Raw genomic sequence first — 17180 nt, 5'->3', positions numbered from 1 at the left:
CTGACAATGGAAAGCAGTGCACAGGGCTCCAATAAGGGCTCAAAGATCGCAAGTACCAGGCGCTAAATTCCTTGTAAACTCTAAAGACTTAAAGAAAGGCAATTGGTAGAGCGCTGCAAATGCAAAATGCAGTTTGAAGAAATGGAATTACAAGTGCTAGTGGATGACAGACACACATTAGTAAGGTTAGAGAAATGAATTCTATTACTTTGATGATTTTGCAGAAGCTGACAGCAACATAAAAGCAATGCTTTGTTTAATGAAGTCATCCCAGGTGCCCACCTTGCGTAACATTGCATTTCAGTTGGGCCAGCGCACCCTCAAAGGGCTTTGAGAGAGGCCAGCACAAGTTGTCACGGTGTGAAATGACAATGCAGAGTTGATAGTTTTGTCAGAGTTGACATGAGTATTTCATGTAACTAGCTCCAATTCAGCTCTCAGATCATTCAGAAACTCCGATATTGCATTGCTGAATCGTCAAAATGACATCCATTTTTTTCTGGCATTTCAAAATGATTTGCACAAGCAGAAAATAGTTCTCCCTTTTGTCGGTCATTTTGCCTGTGTCTCCTTGTCATGGTTACTCACAGTGGTGCGAGTGTGGGCCTGCCTTCAGATGCAGGATTTAAAGACCCCAAAGCAGCCATCGGAATTCATCTCAGGTTGGATATATCACATTGCGCATACTAAATTTATTTGTTTGCAAATACTCTGCTCAGAAGACACAAATGAATACACACACAACCCCGGGTGCTCCTGGTTTATAGGTCAGCCTCCATCTCAATTTGCATGCAAAATCAAGTTTCCCTTCGTTTTTCCATGCACAAAACGTCAGTCAATCAAAGACTGTAAACTGCCATTCACAAACGTCCTCTCATGAGTCGTTTTAGGTTTCGAGAGAACTGACATTTGCTCAATCATACTTAATGATTTTATTTCAAAATGCACAGCTGGGTTTTTAGTAAAAGGTTAGAAATAATTACTACTATTTATCATCTTGGTTTCTCTGTGCTAACCAATCTTCATGACGACTGGTGTCAAATTGTGCTTTACAACAAATGAAAAGGTGACCTCGGTAAATCTTTGTTTTTCAGTTTGAAATGATTAGAAAAAGGTTTTTTGATTATATTACACTTGGCTGATTTTATTCTTCTTCTCCCCTTTGTCTTTGTTAAGGACTGCTGAAAGTCGAGACCGAGCGTACGACCATGGCGCTTATGGTCACCATGAGCGTCAAGGAAGCAGCTTTGAACGCCAGCGGCACTATGACACAGACTATTATGCGAGGGAAAGGACTCTCGGCTCATCTGGGAATGGCTCTGGTGCATCCATAGGAAGCAGTACAACTTTGTCTTCCGGAGTTGGTATCCTTAACGCTGTTGCTGGCAACACTGGAACGAGTGGTGCGGCAGGGGCCACCGCAGGGGGAAGTGGAGGATCTACATCCAGCGGGGTTAACTTCTACCGCTCCCACAGCAGGAGTCCGTGTCGTTTCGAGACACCAGAGCCTCGTTACGAATCTCGGACCAGGGAGCCATTTACTTTGGCGAGTGTGGTTCACAGGGATATTTACAGAGAGGACAGGGCTCGGCGCAGCGAGCGCTCATTTCGACACAGTCGCAGTCGCTCCCCGCACTCGGCGCATTCGCGAAACCCCTCACCTCAGAGGCTGGCAAGCCAGGCTAGTCGGCCTCCACGCTCCCACAGCGGCTCTGGCTCTCGCAGTCGCTCTTCCAGTTCGGACTCGGTCAGCAGCACCAGCAGCAGCACTAGTGGAAGGTGAGTGATGCTTTTTATTTTTATTATGTCTTTTGTTGTGTGCAGTGGTGTCGACTTGTACAAATGAACGTGGGCAGGGTTCGGGAACTGAACTGAAAACTGTGGGCGCCCTGGTTTTCACCATGTTGCTTTTTCAGCGGGCAAAGGTGGGCGTAGACATCGACTGAGTCGATGACTGCAAAATGATTTACCAATCATGGTTGCGCTTGGTAGAAGCTTGGGTGTGTGGTTAGGGTTAAGCCAATTGGCTCCTACGTAGCTGGAGTCCTGGATGCAAGACATTTCTGTCTTTCACTGTGTGGGAGGAGATTTGTACATTAAGTTTGATCAATCTTACGGTTCAAATGAATGATAGGGGAAGTGAAGGACTTGACTTGGGGACCGGAGGTTTGAAGCTATGAATCCCGCTGCGGACCAGCAGAAAAAAAAAAAAATCTGGACCTGTCCTCAAATTTCATCAATTTTTTGACTTGCCTGTGTGTTAATTGGACTGTAATGGAATGATGAAAACGCAATATGTTACCCATTTGTGAGATGACGATAAGCAGCGTTTTTTTTTTAATGACTCATGCTTTTATGTATTATTTATTCTTTTTAGCTATATTGTACTGAGTAGCCAATATAGAAACCTCTGCACTACTTTAATTGCTACTACAACTTCTTCCCATTTCGGTGTCAATTTCAGGGATCAAACATGGCTTAGGGTTTCAAGACAGTGGTCTGGCTTCAAACTTCAATATATTGGTGATATTGTTAAACTTCAATGTAAAAATTCCAATTGAAATCTTAATGTTTTGGTTTCATAGTCCTTTAGAAAAACTAATTTCCTACAAAAAGGTGTAATGTTATTTTGAAAACGTTACCGATCTCAAAACTCAAATTTAGAATTTTAATTAATTATTATTATAGTTATGAATTCATTTTAATTCTAATTCAGGGTTCCAACACACGTTCGATAGCTCAGTTAGTAGAGCAGAGGACTATAGCGTTTGAGGGCCCCATAGCTCAGTGGTTAGAGCATTGGTTTGGTAAACCAGGGGTTATGAGTTCGTATCTCACTGGGGCCTCCCCAAGAGGGGTTGCGTCAGGAAGGGCATCCGGCATAAAAACTGTGCCAAACAAATAAGACAGTTCATCTGAGATGTCACGCTGTGGCGCCCCCAACGGGACAAGCCGAAAGAACCTACAAACTGACAAATTTTAGCTGACTTATGCGGTTCCATACAAATTAATTACATTTTTTGGGCTGCGGCATGTGCTTACATTATATGTTGTATTATTTATCAAGTCACTTAATACAAGTGCATGTTTGCTGTTTCCAATGTAATACATTTTCAGACTTTGTCTGAAAAGTTTACTCTGCCATGTATACATTTATTCTGGTATTTTAGGTCTCTACATTTCACAATAGCTTAGATGTTAGCATGGCTTCATCGTCTTTTTTTTTTTTTTTTTTTTTTTTTTGCTCGCTGGGTTACAGGCTTAGCTCCTCGTCCTCTTTTAGTGATATACATGCTTGTTATAAATTTTGCTTACTTTCTGCCGTGGAAGCGAAGATTAGTTATTTATATGATCTTAATGTTAACTCCCCAGCTACCGCTCTGAGTAAGCTGGTGTGGGACAAGATAAGTGTAGTGCCAACTGTTCCCACGGTAGTTCCCAACAAGCCATGAAACTAGAAAGGATAGTGACTGTTCACCGTGAAAGCACTGTTATCTTTTTTGTTTTGTTTTGTTCTTAAGATCAGAAAAAAAAAACAATGGTGGCAACTTCCCCAGCTCTGTTGTCTGGGTCAGACATGCTTGAAACCATTAGAACAGTGAGGCAGATATGATAACGTCATTAAGGAGCTTTTAGCGTTATTGATCTTTCGAGTCCAAATCAATACACGAGGCCAAATTTTAACGTCTACTGGAGGGGTCAGTAACCTTTTTGAAGCTGAGGGCTACTTCGTGAGAAGCGATTGTATTTCGGGCTACATGACCTGCTTGCGACAAACTTGGAAAATAACAGAACTCCTTATACTTTACAAATATATAAATATGTTCTATTATATGCCATTATTTTACAAATTGATGTGAGAAAGTCAGATTAGAAATTTAAACTACAAATAATAATTTGTGATGTGCTATTTTTAGAACATGCCTCGCGGCCGCCTCAAGTGGTCCTCTCGGGCAACCAGGCGTCCGTGGGTACCGTGTTGGTGACCCCTGGTGTACCTCATATACTGCACACCCCCGATTTGGTCACCATCTCATGACTGTAAGGCTTTCAAACTGGGGCTTCAAGGTGTGAGTAGGGTTTCAAGTCCAGGTTAATGTTTTAAAGGTTTACAAGGGTTGGGATAAGAGTTTGGAGCCAGTGTTTCGATTCCAAGCGGGGTGGAACAGTTGGCGGAAGGCATCTGGTTTTCTATGTGGCGGAAGAGTATCCGCCAGGATGAAGGGCAAAGTTTATAAAACAGTTGTGAGGGCAGCCACGATGTACAGATTAGAGACAGTGGATCTGAAGAAACAACAGGAAGCAGAACTTGAGGTCGCAGAAATGAAGATGTTGAGGTTCTCCCTTGGTGTGAACAGGTTGGATAGGATTAGAATTGAGCTCATTAGAGGGACAGCCAAAGTTGGATGTTTTGGAGACAAGGTTCGAGAGAGCAGACTTCGATGGTTTGGACATGTCCAGAGGGGAGAGACTGAGTATATTGGTGGAAGGGTGCTGAGGATGGAGCTGCCAGGCAAAAGGGCAAGAGGAAGACCAAAGAAAAGGTTGATGGATGTTGTGAGGGAGGACATGAGGACAGTGGATGTTAAAGAGGAAGATGCACGAGATAGGCTTAGATGAAAAAAGATGACACGCTGTGGCGACCCCTAACAGAACAAGCCGAAAGAAAAAGAAGTAGTAGTAGTTTCGGTTTCAAAACAGGGTAAGGTTTTAATTAAGGTTTCAAGTCAGTGTTCAAGTTTTCCAATTTGGGTTTCAAATCAGGTTTTCTAAAAAGGATCAGGATGCAAAATTAGGTGTGTAAGAAGAAGAAGAATTTCAGTGTTTCACATTACTGTCCCATTTATTTATTGTTCCACAATTTAGTTAAGGATGGATTATCTGCAAAGAGGATCCCCAAGTCCATGTATTAAAAACTTGTTGCAGCATTGCCAAAAAGACTCATGGCTGTTTTAGCGTGCGTCTACTAAATCCTGAGCAAAGGGTCTGAATTGAATATTATGGCTGTGTGATATTAGAGTTTTTCTTTCTTTTTATTTTTAATCTGCTATAATTTCAACAATTCATCTTTTTACTGTCAAGATGGGCTACGATGTGTGCATAAGGGGAAAAAAATATTTTTAAAAAATGGCTGCAATATAACGAAGATTTTAGGAGGTCTGAATACTTTCCATACCCAACTGTACAAGTACATAAATAATGAGCTCTTGCTAGTTGCAAATATCTGCAGTGGGGCAAAACGCTCACACAGACTCTCGTACAGACTTTTTTTTTTTTTCTGGCGTGAACTGGATTGTCTCCTTTGCACAATGTTAACGGGTTAGAGCGACACGTGTGGCCAGATGAGTTAGTGCTTTCGTGGTATTTTCAGGAGATGGCTGTTCTATCTTTTTCTCACTGCGTACCTCTGTGGTAATGCCCCCCCTCCGCCCCATTCCGTGAGATCCAGTTGAAACTGGAAATTTCTAGCCAGTGCTGGCTGCCTGCCCACTCCACAGGCCAGGCTCTGTCAGTCAGTAGGACTTCCGGGACTGTCTGAGCACAGAAGGAAAAAGCAGGGTGGGGGGAAGAGCAGAGGGAGAGGCTGCCATGGGGATGGTTTGAGGAAAATGAGGCAGACGTAAATTTTTAAAACCCAATTCCATCCATCCTTTCCTGATAGGAGGCAAGGGCTGACAAATGAGCGTCAGAGAAATGCGAGATGTTTCAGATTTCTCTTTTCACACACCACTGTTTAGATAAGAGAGCTGAATTCCGTACAGCATTTTTAATTTGTTATAGTGCAATGCCTTCATCTGCGTGTGTGTTCATTTTGGCCAAACCGGCCAGATTAAATATTACATTCACTGTGGATTGACAAAATCATCTGGAGGAAGTGTTGTAGGGAAATCATTTTGAAATTTAAATGTGCTTGAAATTATGTCTATAAAAGGAGTTAGCTAATGTAATTACAATCCATTATATCTTTCACGATCTTCATTCATTGGCCGAGAGAAACTGTCCATTTTCACTGTCTCATCTTGCAGCATACTTTTCTTTTTTGACACCCACTTGCATATATTGTACAATCACCGTACAGTACTTTAGGGCAAGGACAAACCTACACTGCAGATTGCACATTTGTGTTACATAAAAAGCTTGAGGTTGGAGGCACAGAGGCTATGAAGTAAATGATGCTAACCTAAAAAATGCATAATTGTGGAACATATCTCACATTGCTTGGTGTAAAACAATGTATTCAAAATGTCATGGTTTTTGTCAGACGGAGACAAGAAATAGTCATTGTTTCAAGGGCCAGTGGCTTTTCATCCAAAAGGGGGGGAAAAAAGCACATTAATTACAGAAAACATTTGAAAAAGATTTCCTCTTTTTTCCAATGGTGCTTTTCTATTTCTGCTCTCCAAGTGACAAAGAAGGTTTGTCAGTGCCATAATAATTTATAGCACAGCGGTTAATTTGATGCACAAGATGCAGCAAGTGCAAAAGTTGCCTGATGCAGGCTAATTGACTTTATCAGCAAAGCACTTGAAAACTTTGCTATTAAATTCCTGCAAAGCATGTTGTAGCTAGTGCTCAGTGGTAATTCAGTGTAATTATGCAGTATATCATGATAGACAAGTGATCAATAATTGAAGATCTAGAAAAATATCTTGAGGAAAAACTGGTGTCGCCGCAAGGCTACAACAGAGGCTCATTTTTCTTTTTGCCAATTCGTTGTCTTAGGTAGAAGCTAGAAAGAGACTTCAGATCTACCCTCAGCCTCTTGACCTATCACAGCCCAGCTAAGCAAATTTGTTTATATCCACATTTTGGCAGACAATATTAACTGCCAATAATGTGAGTTACTCTTTACTTAACCATGTGACGGGAGTAAAACCATGATGAGTTGGGTTGACGTACACAGCACGTTAGCAGTGAGATATAAAAGTGGCTAATGTTTGTAGCGTAGGCCTGGAAAGCCCTGGGGGGAAAAAAAGACGAGTGCTCCCTCCAAAAAAATGAAGGGAGACACAGGCCAAGTCTCAATGGATGACACTGCTGACAAGAAAGGTTCAGTAGTCCGCCGTTATTTTGCTTTTATAAATTCTGAAATAAATCAGTACAGTGTTCTGTAAAATATGTCGAGAAGACAGAAAACTTAACCACCTGAAGCAGCGCCACCCGCAAGCGGACGCTCAATCCAAGACTTTACAACCCTAGACTGGGCTAACTCCCTGAAAACACATTTTATTTAAAAAACACATGCTACCAGTAAGCAAGGTTGGGGGTTTAGGGGGGGAATTCAAGTGGATGATTAATGTAATGGAGACTCCTTACCCTGGGTGTAAATTGGAATTGGAAAACATGAAAACTTTTGCATGGCCATGTTCTTTTTATTTGTCTGACAGAATTGTACATTATTGCATATTATGTAAAACTTTTGACAGAAAATATGTAAATCCAAAAGATTTAGAGGAACAGGGAACGTTTAACATTGGGGGAGCGGAACAAGTGATTTGTTTCATACTGTGATACTGATCTGAGAAAAAAAAATGCTATATTTATAAGGTGAGATATAAGATTTTTTTTCGCATTTCACCCACCCCTAGTAGACATTAGACCTAACGTTAGCATCATGCATTTTTAGGACAAACCGTGGTAATTTGTTAAGAAACCTGGGTGAAAAACGAGAAAATTGGTCTTGTATCACGGCAAGCAGAGTTCAGAGTCCTTTTTCAAACAGTGTGCCTAACCTGTGCAGTTTCTGTGTGTTACGTAGGCAATTGTAAGACTGTCCTGGATAAACATTTCTGTCTTAGTCTCATAGTCCCACCAAAATATACTTGAAAATTGAAATACTGTACAATACTGCAGGGAAAAACAAAGCAGCCATTAAAGTTCACAAAGTAGCTTGTGACAATTCAGGAAGACTATGTTCCTATGATCCCATTGTTTTGTTTTTGCCGAAGTAATTCTAGCAGTAGTTCAAGTGACGAGTCGCCGGCTCGCTCCGTGCAGTCAGCCGCCGTTCCAGCCCCATCAGCACTTCCTTTATCATCCCTTGACAAGGAGGAACCACGCAAAAGCTTTGGCATCAAGGTCCAAAATCTTCCTGTACGCTCCACGGGTGAGTTGTCGTGCCAGTCAGCCCAACTAAAATCTTTTTTTTTCTTCTCAGTGCATATGCTTAAAGATACACTTTGTGTTCACGACAGATACAAGTCTCAAAGACGGTTTGTTTCATGAGTTTAAAAAACATGGGAAAGTCACATCTGTACAAATTCACGGAGCTTCAGAGGAGCGCTATGGGCTTGTCTTTTTTCGCCAGCAAGAAGACCAAGAAAAAGCTCTTGGAGCGTCAAAGGGGAAGCTTTTTTTTGGAATGCAAATTGATGTGACTGCCTGGAATGGTCCTGGTATGTTCAGACTTTTAACTCCTGTGTACAATTTCTCAATGAAATGCATCCACTAACAAGGAATAAACCTTTCCAGAGACTGAAAGTGAGAATGAGTTTCGGCCCTTGGATGAAAGGATAGATGAGTTCCATCCAAAGGCCACAAGGACATTGTTTATTGGGAACTTGGAGAAGACCACCACATATCATGATCTGCTAAGCATTTTTCAACGCTTTGGGGAAATTGTGGTATGTACTATATATTAAATACTTTTGCGCCATGTTTGACTACACATTGCTTACTAACAGGATCTTTTTTTAATTTTGTAATGCCCATGAAGGATATCGACATTAAGAAATTGAACGGAGCGCCACAATATGCCTTTCTACAGTACTGCGACATTGCTAGTGTCTGCAAAGCCATAAAGAAGATGGATGGGGAGTACCTTGGAAACAATAGACTTAAAGTAAGAATCAAATTCCATTAAAAGAAAAACAAAAAAAAAAATCATTCTATAGGCTTAGGATATTGATAATTTAAAAAGGTTTTTATTTTCAGCTGGGCTTTGGAAAGAGTATGCCTACAACTTGTGTTTGGCTTGATGGATTAGCATCAAACACAACTGAGCAGTTTCTTACTCGACACTTCTGTCACTATGGACATGTTGTCAAGGTGGGTCGAGCTCCTTTTGGACTTTGTCACGTGACAAGTTTGTCTTCCTTGTCAAGTTTGTCTTATTTGTCTTCTTCAGGTTGTATTTGACAGGATGAAAGGAATGGCCCTTATCTTGTATAACAACATTGAATATGCTCAAGCTGCTGTCAAAGACACAAAGGGATGGAAGATAGGGGGCACTAAAATAAAGGTACCGCTCCTCTAATTTGTCTATTTACAGTACCTGTAAATTAGTAATTGAAATGACCAATTATCTATTACCCATTACTTGTTTTCTAATACTGTAGGTGGACTTTGCCAATCAGGAGAGTCAGATGGCTTTCTATCGTTCAATGCAAGCTTCTGGCCAGGATATTAGAGAATTTTATGACATTCTTTCTGAAAGAAGGTTTGTTTGCTTCATAGTGTCATTGGTATCAAGTTGTCTTTGATACATTCCCATTTAAATAAAGGTTATCTTTAATCTTTCAATTTAAATGAAGATAATCTGTCTATCCATTTTCATTTTCCACCGGCAGGGATGATCGACGTACGCAATATGAGTTTCAAGTGGAAAGGCAGTATTATGAAAATGTACGTACACAAGCTACATATACTGAAGATCATCGCCGTAAATACACAAGCAGAAGTCGTGAGTTCTACACTGAATGGGATCCATATCACGGAGATTACTATGAAACACAGTACTATGAAGACACCCGGGATTATCGAGAATACCGATCTGATCCTTATGAGCAGGATATTCGTAAATACAGTTATTTGCAACGAGAACGTGAGAGAGAGAGAGAGCGCTTTGAGACCGACCGTGGACGTGACCAAGGGAGGAGAACCATTGAGCGGAGTCAAAGCCCAACTCTTGTTGCCTCGCGTTGCCCTGCAACCCCTACACCATCTCCTTCAGTCTCTGAAAGGGTGGGAAGTGACCCTGACCGCAGAATATGTTGCCCGTCTTCTGAGAGAAGTGGTAGCTGCAGTTCAGTTTCCCCTCCCAGATTTGAAAAACTTGAAAAGACACGCACAGAACGATATACTAAAATAGAAAAATTTGAAAAGGGTTTTTGTGATGCTGAAAAGGTCCATTTGGTTGAAAAAGAGAAGCGGGCTGGACGAAAAGACCGCAGAGATAAGGACAAAAGTGAGAGACAGAGACTTATGAAGCTGAAAGTATCTTCGCCAATCACCCAAACGTGTGATTCAGAGCCTCAACTTGATAGAGACATAAGTCCAGAGTCTTCCCTTCAGAGTAAAAGTTGTAAAATCTCAAAAAATAGCTCAAGTAGAGGCAAGTTGGATCTTCTGCCTTGTGTGGTGCAATTAACACGTGTGAAGGAAAAAGAAGGAAAATTGATTGCATATGAAAAACAAATTGTGAGAGGTGAGAGTGACAGTCCTAGACTTTTATTATCCCCTTCAGGTGACCAAAGAAGTCCTCTCTTCTGTGCAGAGTCGTCAAAAGGAAACGGAAATGGACCCAGAGATAAAAATATGGAAACTTTAGTGGAACATATTGATATAGATGTCAAACTGAAGTCCAAAAAACTTGGAAAATCCGAAGTTGGTTTTGACAGTGCTGTTTCAATCGATTTCGATCGCTTGGCTGCAAGGAAAAGGCGTTTTGAAGACTCTGGCAAAAATGATCAGAAGAGAATTAGTGAAGAGGACTTTAGCAGATCTGTTCTTCAGAAGCCTTGTAATAAGGACTCTGATTTCCATAAGACTGTTTTCATTAAAAAAATTCCAAAAAACGAACATCGGGATAAATCTATGCGGATATTTTCAGATAGTACAAACAAAGGACAAGACTCTGAAAACAACTCCATCAGCCTTCCCCTTCAACTACCATCCCAGAACGCACTGGCTGATGAATCTTTAGAAGAATTGGACTCTCCTTTCCTGAAAATGCAATTAGTGGGCTCAAAAAGTGAAAATAGCTCCAATCTTGCAAAGACATCGAGTGATGGTAGCCTTGATTTGGATGAAATAAAAGATCAGAGAGAAATTTTGTATGAAAAGGACCGAAGTGGAAAGAATTGTAGAGACCCTAAAGAACATTTTGGCCAGACAAATACCCCCACGAAACACAAAACCGAACAGAGTAGATGGTTGCAAGCCAAGCTTTGTGATCTTGAGAAGAATGACAAGTGCGATGACACATCTCCTGATGAAACTCGAGACTTTGGAGTAGATTATTCTTCGGATGAAATCAACCAACCAAACCAGGACATAAAGAATGATGACTTCACTTTTTGTAAAAGAAATATTGAGAATTTTACCTCAGAAAGAGCGGAAAACTTGGCAATTTGTCAAAAGTTGAATGAGGCTATTTTTCAGCATGTAACATCATCAACAATTCCCATTTCTTTAAGTGGGGATGAGGAAAGCACTGAGATTTCTATCGCAGTTGTAAACACAGAAACAAAATCATCTCTGACAAAAGAAAATTTTCCACATACGCAGTCACTGAAAAATAATATGGTCCTAAAACCTAAACCTTTTCAAACACCTGAAATTGAGCAAGAAAAAGTAAAGACATCATTTATTGGAGGCAATGAGGACTTTATCTACAATTGGCTAGGAAGAGTTTCTTCTGATTCTCAAAAAACAGAACAAGCGCTCCAAAGTGAGAGGGTTGGTAAATGCCGAGGAGAGGATTTGGAACCAGGAGAAGTACAGTCTGATTCTGATGATGAGGGAGAAAAAAAAAACAACTCTCATAAATCCACTAGTTCCTTGTCTTACATCGTTAGGGAACGTGGTGAGAGGATGGCAGATCTGAAACTTTGTGGCTCTTTAGAAAAGAATAAATTTTACTCGTTCGCATTAGACAAAACTATAACTCCTGATACGAAAGCACTTCTAGAAAGAGCCAAAACACTGTACTCTTCCCGGGAGGACAACTGGTCCTTTCTTCCTTCTCGCTTTCCAAGCACGCACAGCTGCACAGATAAAAACAAGGTAGAACTACCACCCCGACCAATTCCTTCTTGGTATATGAAGAAGAAGAAGATCCGTACGAACTCTGAAAATCTGCATGGCAAAAAGGAGGAACTGAAGCCTCAGGACCAAGAACGGCAGGAACTGTTTGCCTCTCGCTTCCTTCATAGCTCAATCTTTGAACAGGATTCTCGCCGTTTACAGCACCTTGAACGTAAAGACCAACATTCTGAAACAGGATTTGAAAGGAATTTTGCTCAGCAAGGCGATCCTGATGTACAGATAGAATCTGAAGTTGGTGATGTTCCATCAGAGCCCATCGTGCTATTCCACAGTCGATTTTTGGAGCTACAACAACAAAAAGACAAGGACTTTTGTCCACTTGATTCTGAGATAGATTCTGTTGTGGTGGAGATTAAACATAATTATGTTCCAGGTTGTGATAATGTGCTCTCTGATAAAATGGCAAACACACGATTAAAGTTTGATGAAAAATCAGTCAGCCCCCATTCGACCAGGTCTCTTTCACCATCTATTCCATGCCTAAACGAAACGTCTCCCCCAGAAAAGAAAGATGTTTTCGCACCGACCATAGATAAACATGTGTCATCCAAAGAAGACATTGTAGAAACAGTTCTTGAGCTGTCCCCTTCTCTTTTGAAAAATCAGAAACCTATCACCACTAAACAAAATGTAAGCCCTTCACCAATACTTTCAGAAATAGAAAATGAAGTAGAAGCAAATGTAGACGAAATTGAACCCAAAGGAGAAATTGATGATGATTTACCAATAGAGCACATTTGTCATGTGGGAGAAAAGCATCTAACTCCAGGGAGTTCTGGTATTTATTTTGAACAAGAGAATACAGAGTTTACATGCTCAGAGTATAAAAAGGTAAAACATGAATGTGACCACAAGGCACAAATTCAGAAGACTCATAATTTTGAGGAATCTAAGCGACCGGAGATAATTCGTGAAGTATGTATGACAGAGGCCGAGGTGGAAAGTAAACCAGTTCCCAGCCGAAGACAACCCAAAAATAAAAGAGCAAAAGCGCACACCATATTACGCACATCGCAGGCCCCTAATAATACTGAAGATAAACCTGCAACTCGAAAAAGTGAACGTATTGATAGAGAGAAACACAAAAGGGTCTCATCTTCTCAATTGGAAGCAACAAAGGAATTGTTGGAGTGCAAAATTGCATCAAAGTCCCCAATTGATACATCGGATTTTAAACAAAATCTTGAGTCTGGTTTGGTTCATGGTAGAACACGTCGAAGAAATGTACGATCAGTCTACGCCACTATACATGGGGGAGAGCAGTCTGGCAAAGAGGCAGTGGAGCCATCACGAAAAATGCGCAAACGTGCTACAGATAAAGAATCCATGCGACAAGATGTTCAACTTCCATCTACCAATCCTAGACGGGGCCGCCCACCAAAAAGAAGTGTCAAACGAGTTTTCCATATATTACCAGTAAAAGTAGATACTAAAACAACAGAGGACAACACAGAGGTTGAAGATACCGCAACCACGCAGGAAACTGTAAAATCATCTGAGGGATGGCGATCTCCTCGAAAAGTGCAGCAAACACCAGCTTCAGTTAACAAAAAAGGAAGCAGACTCCACAAACAGTCTGGAGGCACGACAGTTCTAGTTGAACTAACTGATATGGGAGGTTGTGATGAATTGGAGCTAAACCCCAAAGCTGATTTGGACTTAACTGCAAAGTTATTAGACACAAACTTACAAATGCACAGAAATGTACAAGACACTGCACTTACAATGAATAATGGAGATATTGAAAACCCAGGTGTAACTCTCCCAAAAAGCAAAGTACCTGAAAAGAGTGTCAAAATGAAAACACAAAGGTTCAAACGAAACACCAAGGAGATCACTGACGATAAATCCCACACTTTAAGGAATCTTGAAATCCGTGTCAGTGTTGACGATGTCAAAGATTTGCTTCGTTCTGAAAATAATGATCCTGAGTCATTTCAAGTCAGTGTGAAGAAACCAAAGACTCTGGTTAATTCTGAGGAGTCAAAATCAACATGCTTTCCCAAAGAATCAAAGGATATTGATGTGAAAAACAATGATGGTGATGTATCAGAGTGTCTAGTGCACCCAGTTGCTGGTCTTCTCACACAACAAATGGAACTAGAACAGGCAGTTGAAAATATAGCCAAACTCACGGTGGAGCAACCTTCACGAACAGATAAGGAGCCAGCCTCTGGACAAGTGCCCACATTAGCTCCTGTAGTGTCTCAGTCTCAAACTGAGGCTGAAGAGGAAAAGCGAGCTAACCCATCAAGTGAGACAGAACTTGCAGCTGCTATTGATTCCATCACAGCTGAAGTATCATGTGCAGATGGGGAAAGATTCACGGCTTCTCCCACATTCAGTGGTGTTATTCCCGCCCCTGATTCATTACTGTCTGTTAATACCAATGCAACTATGGAACCTGAAACACGCACTGTGGTCAATAATATTCCTGCTACAGACTCAGATGACCGTCTTTCGTTATCAAGTCTGAAGACTCCAACGGCAGAGTCTAAGATTACTGAGGATTCTCTCAATACATGTAAGAAAATATGTAAAATTAGACCTAAAACCCAGAAAAAGTCAAGAAGTCGTAAATGTGCCATAAATAAGAGGAATGTACAGGTAGTCCATCCAGAGCCCTCCCCTTTGAAATTACCCGAATCTATACCAGAGGATCCAGAAATTATAAATTCCAAAGCAGCAGTTATTACAACAGGGACAACCATAGCTGGATCAGTGGTAACTGCTGTCGCTACATGTAAGCATGACGTTACAGGCTCTACAACTCTGGACACACCTAAAGAGGCAGAACAACCTGAAGTTGAACAGCCTGTACCTAAAGAATCTGCGTTTCATTCAGACTCAAGAGTCATTTCCAATTTTAAAAAACATTCAGAAGCAGTGGAGTCATCTTCCCTGAATCTTATTCCTTCACACGCCCGCCCACCACTTGTATCCCAGTCGGGTGTACCCTTGCTACGACCTGCCAAACTTTTGCCTAACTGGCCTCAGAGAACTGAAGAAAATAGAATCTTTGCTAGCCCTCCATGTCATGTAACAGTGCTGACTTCTACCGTTTCTGCATCAACTTCGGTTGGACCATCTTCAAACAAGCCCCCAATGCCTCCTGATACAAAGGCTTCTGATCTCCATCCTAGTTCCAGTACTCTAAGAAAAATCCTAATGGAGCCGAAATATGTGTCAGCATCAAACAGCAATTCTATTCCAAACACGATGGTGACGACTATGTTGGATCCTTTACAGGTGTCAGAAAATGAAAATACCTCTGTCGCTGTTCGTCCAAGGCATGTGGAAGAGAGATTGTCTTTTCCTCCCCAGTCTATACATCACAAATGTAAAACGATGGTGGGGTCCGCCAAAAATTGTGGCATGAGCACCCAACAAACTGTAATTTCCCCTGCCACTTCAGTGATAAGTCGTGTACCAATACCTTACGATACAGACGAAACACCACGGATTTCCCTTAGCAGCCGAAGCATTTGTCCTTCTTCGGCCAAACCAAAATTCAAAACAAATTCTAATGAGAATCATCGATACTATGGGCTTGATATCATTGAAGATGAAACGAGAGGAAACTCTGTTGTTGAGAGCACTCCACGCTCCATCTCAGGTCTTAGAGTAAATACGTCCGAGGGTGTTGTTGTTCTGAGTTATTCAGGTCAAAAAACAGAAGGGCCCCACAAAATGAGAGCCAAAATAAGTCAAATTCCGCAAGCAAGTGCTGGAGACATAGAGTATCAACAAGCTCTACCTAAATGTCAGACAAAGGCAGACTCAGTCATTCCCTTGTCCCAGTTACCTGGCACTAAAGCGACCCCCACACCATCAGTTTATGGGCACACAGGGGTTCTTTTGTCCAGCCAATCCTATAACTCTCAACCCGTCATTTCTAGTACCAAGCGAGATTCCAGTGACAAGGCTGAAGTTTTATATCATACAGCGTCACAGGGCAGTGTGGTTAAAATGTTCCAACAGCCAGTCGCTGCTCCTCAAGTCTTAATGTACAACCAAGCTGTGATACAACAGCAGCATAGTAAGAGACAGGGAACAGAGATGCTACCCCAAAAATCAGTCCAGCAGTCTAACTTCAGTCCTATCAAGAGTCCTCCCCACCGCTCTCTTTCTGGATCATGCATGATGTCCAGTTCGAACATGCCGACTGATCGCTCAGCTCTGCAGCCAAAACAAGACCAGCAGTCCTCACAATCGGCTGTTCACTCCACTTCGGTCCTCAAAGCCTGTGCTCCCAGCAGTTCGCCAGTAGGAACCTCTGTCGTTATGCCTCATGGCATGTCATCCATCTCGACTTACAATGCCACTATGCATCACCCACTCTCGGAGCAGTCTTCTGTCATCATCCAACCTCACAGTGTTACCCAGTCAGTGACACACGAAGCAAGGATGAATGCGTCACCCATGCCTGCGATCAGCTACGGAAGGCGAAGTAACTCTCTGCCCTCTCCACTGCCAGGGCCAGCACAACACTCGGGCATATCTCAGTCGGTCGTCATCAGGCAGTCTCAATCGACTCACCCGGGGTCATTGTCTGGTGGTGGTGGTGGTGTCAGCAGTGTGACAGACGAGGAACACAGACCTTTTAACCAAGCCCTTGGCAGAGCCTCATTGCCACAGCTACAATCAGATGCTGTGTTGCTTCATAGTGATTGCAGAGGGCTCCATACAAGCTTAGGTCTGGACCAGTACAGAGGCATGCACCAGAACATGCTCGCCCATCAACAACTGGGAGAGCAGGAGGCCACAGTTGAAACAAGACTGTCCCACACGTCTGACAACGTAACAAGTAACATTTCTTCCAGGAAGAATTCGGAACTTTCAGGAAAAGAATCCTTCAAAGTATTTGAAGGACAGCAGATCCATTCGCCGAGCAGTGAAAGTAGAATCAGGGCAGTCCGCACATCTAGCCCTGTCATGGTGTCTCCTCACCCTCATGGTATCCAGCTGTCTCATTCTGGTGGTGTGGCCTCCTTTCCAGTCTATTGCGACCCAAGAGGTTTACCTACCCAGTTAACGGGACACCCTTCATCAGGACGCAACACATCTTCGCAGGTAATTATAATTATTTTCACGGTGACAGCATTCCTATTGACATTGCATCCTCTGCCAAC

The 17180-nt window shown here is 41.9% G+C and overlaps 1 protein-coding gene across 2 annotated transcripts in view; it reads left to right on the top strand.

The window, feature by feature from the left end:
• The window catches only part of spen (spen family transcriptional repressor), a 30695-nt gene that overhangs the window by 11180 nt on the left and 2335 nt on the right, over positions 1-17180 (top strand). For both annotated transcript variants that reach the window (XM_061813118.1, XM_061813125.1), the window contains 9 exons: positions 1177-1779; positions 7950-8107; positions 8196-8396; positions 8473-8624; positions 8717-8842; positions 8935-9048; positions 9128-9241; positions 9339-9439; positions 9570-17121. In XM_061813118.1, the coding sequence (XP_061669102.1) occupies positions 1177-1779; positions 7950-8107; positions 8196-8396; positions 8473-8624; positions 8717-8842; positions 8935-9048; positions 9128-9241; positions 9339-9439; positions 9570-17121 (9121 nt within the window). The remainder of the gene's footprint in view (positions 1-1176; positions 1780-7949; positions 8108-8195; positions 8397-8472; positions 8625-8716; positions 8843-8934; positions 9049-9127; positions 9242-9338; positions 9440-9569; positions 17122-17180) is intronic.

The sequence above is a fragment of the Syngnathoides biaculeatus genome, chromosome 2 (assembly GCF_019802595.1).
Source record: "Syngnathoides biaculeatus isolate LvHL_M chromosome 2, ASM1980259v1, whole genome shotgun sequence".
Taxonomy (NCBI): Eukaryota; Metazoa; Chordata; class Actinopteri; order Syngnathiformes; family Syngnathidae; genus Syngnathoides; species Syngnathoides biaculeatus.
This window is presented reverse-complemented; position numbering and strand designations above follow the sequence as displayed.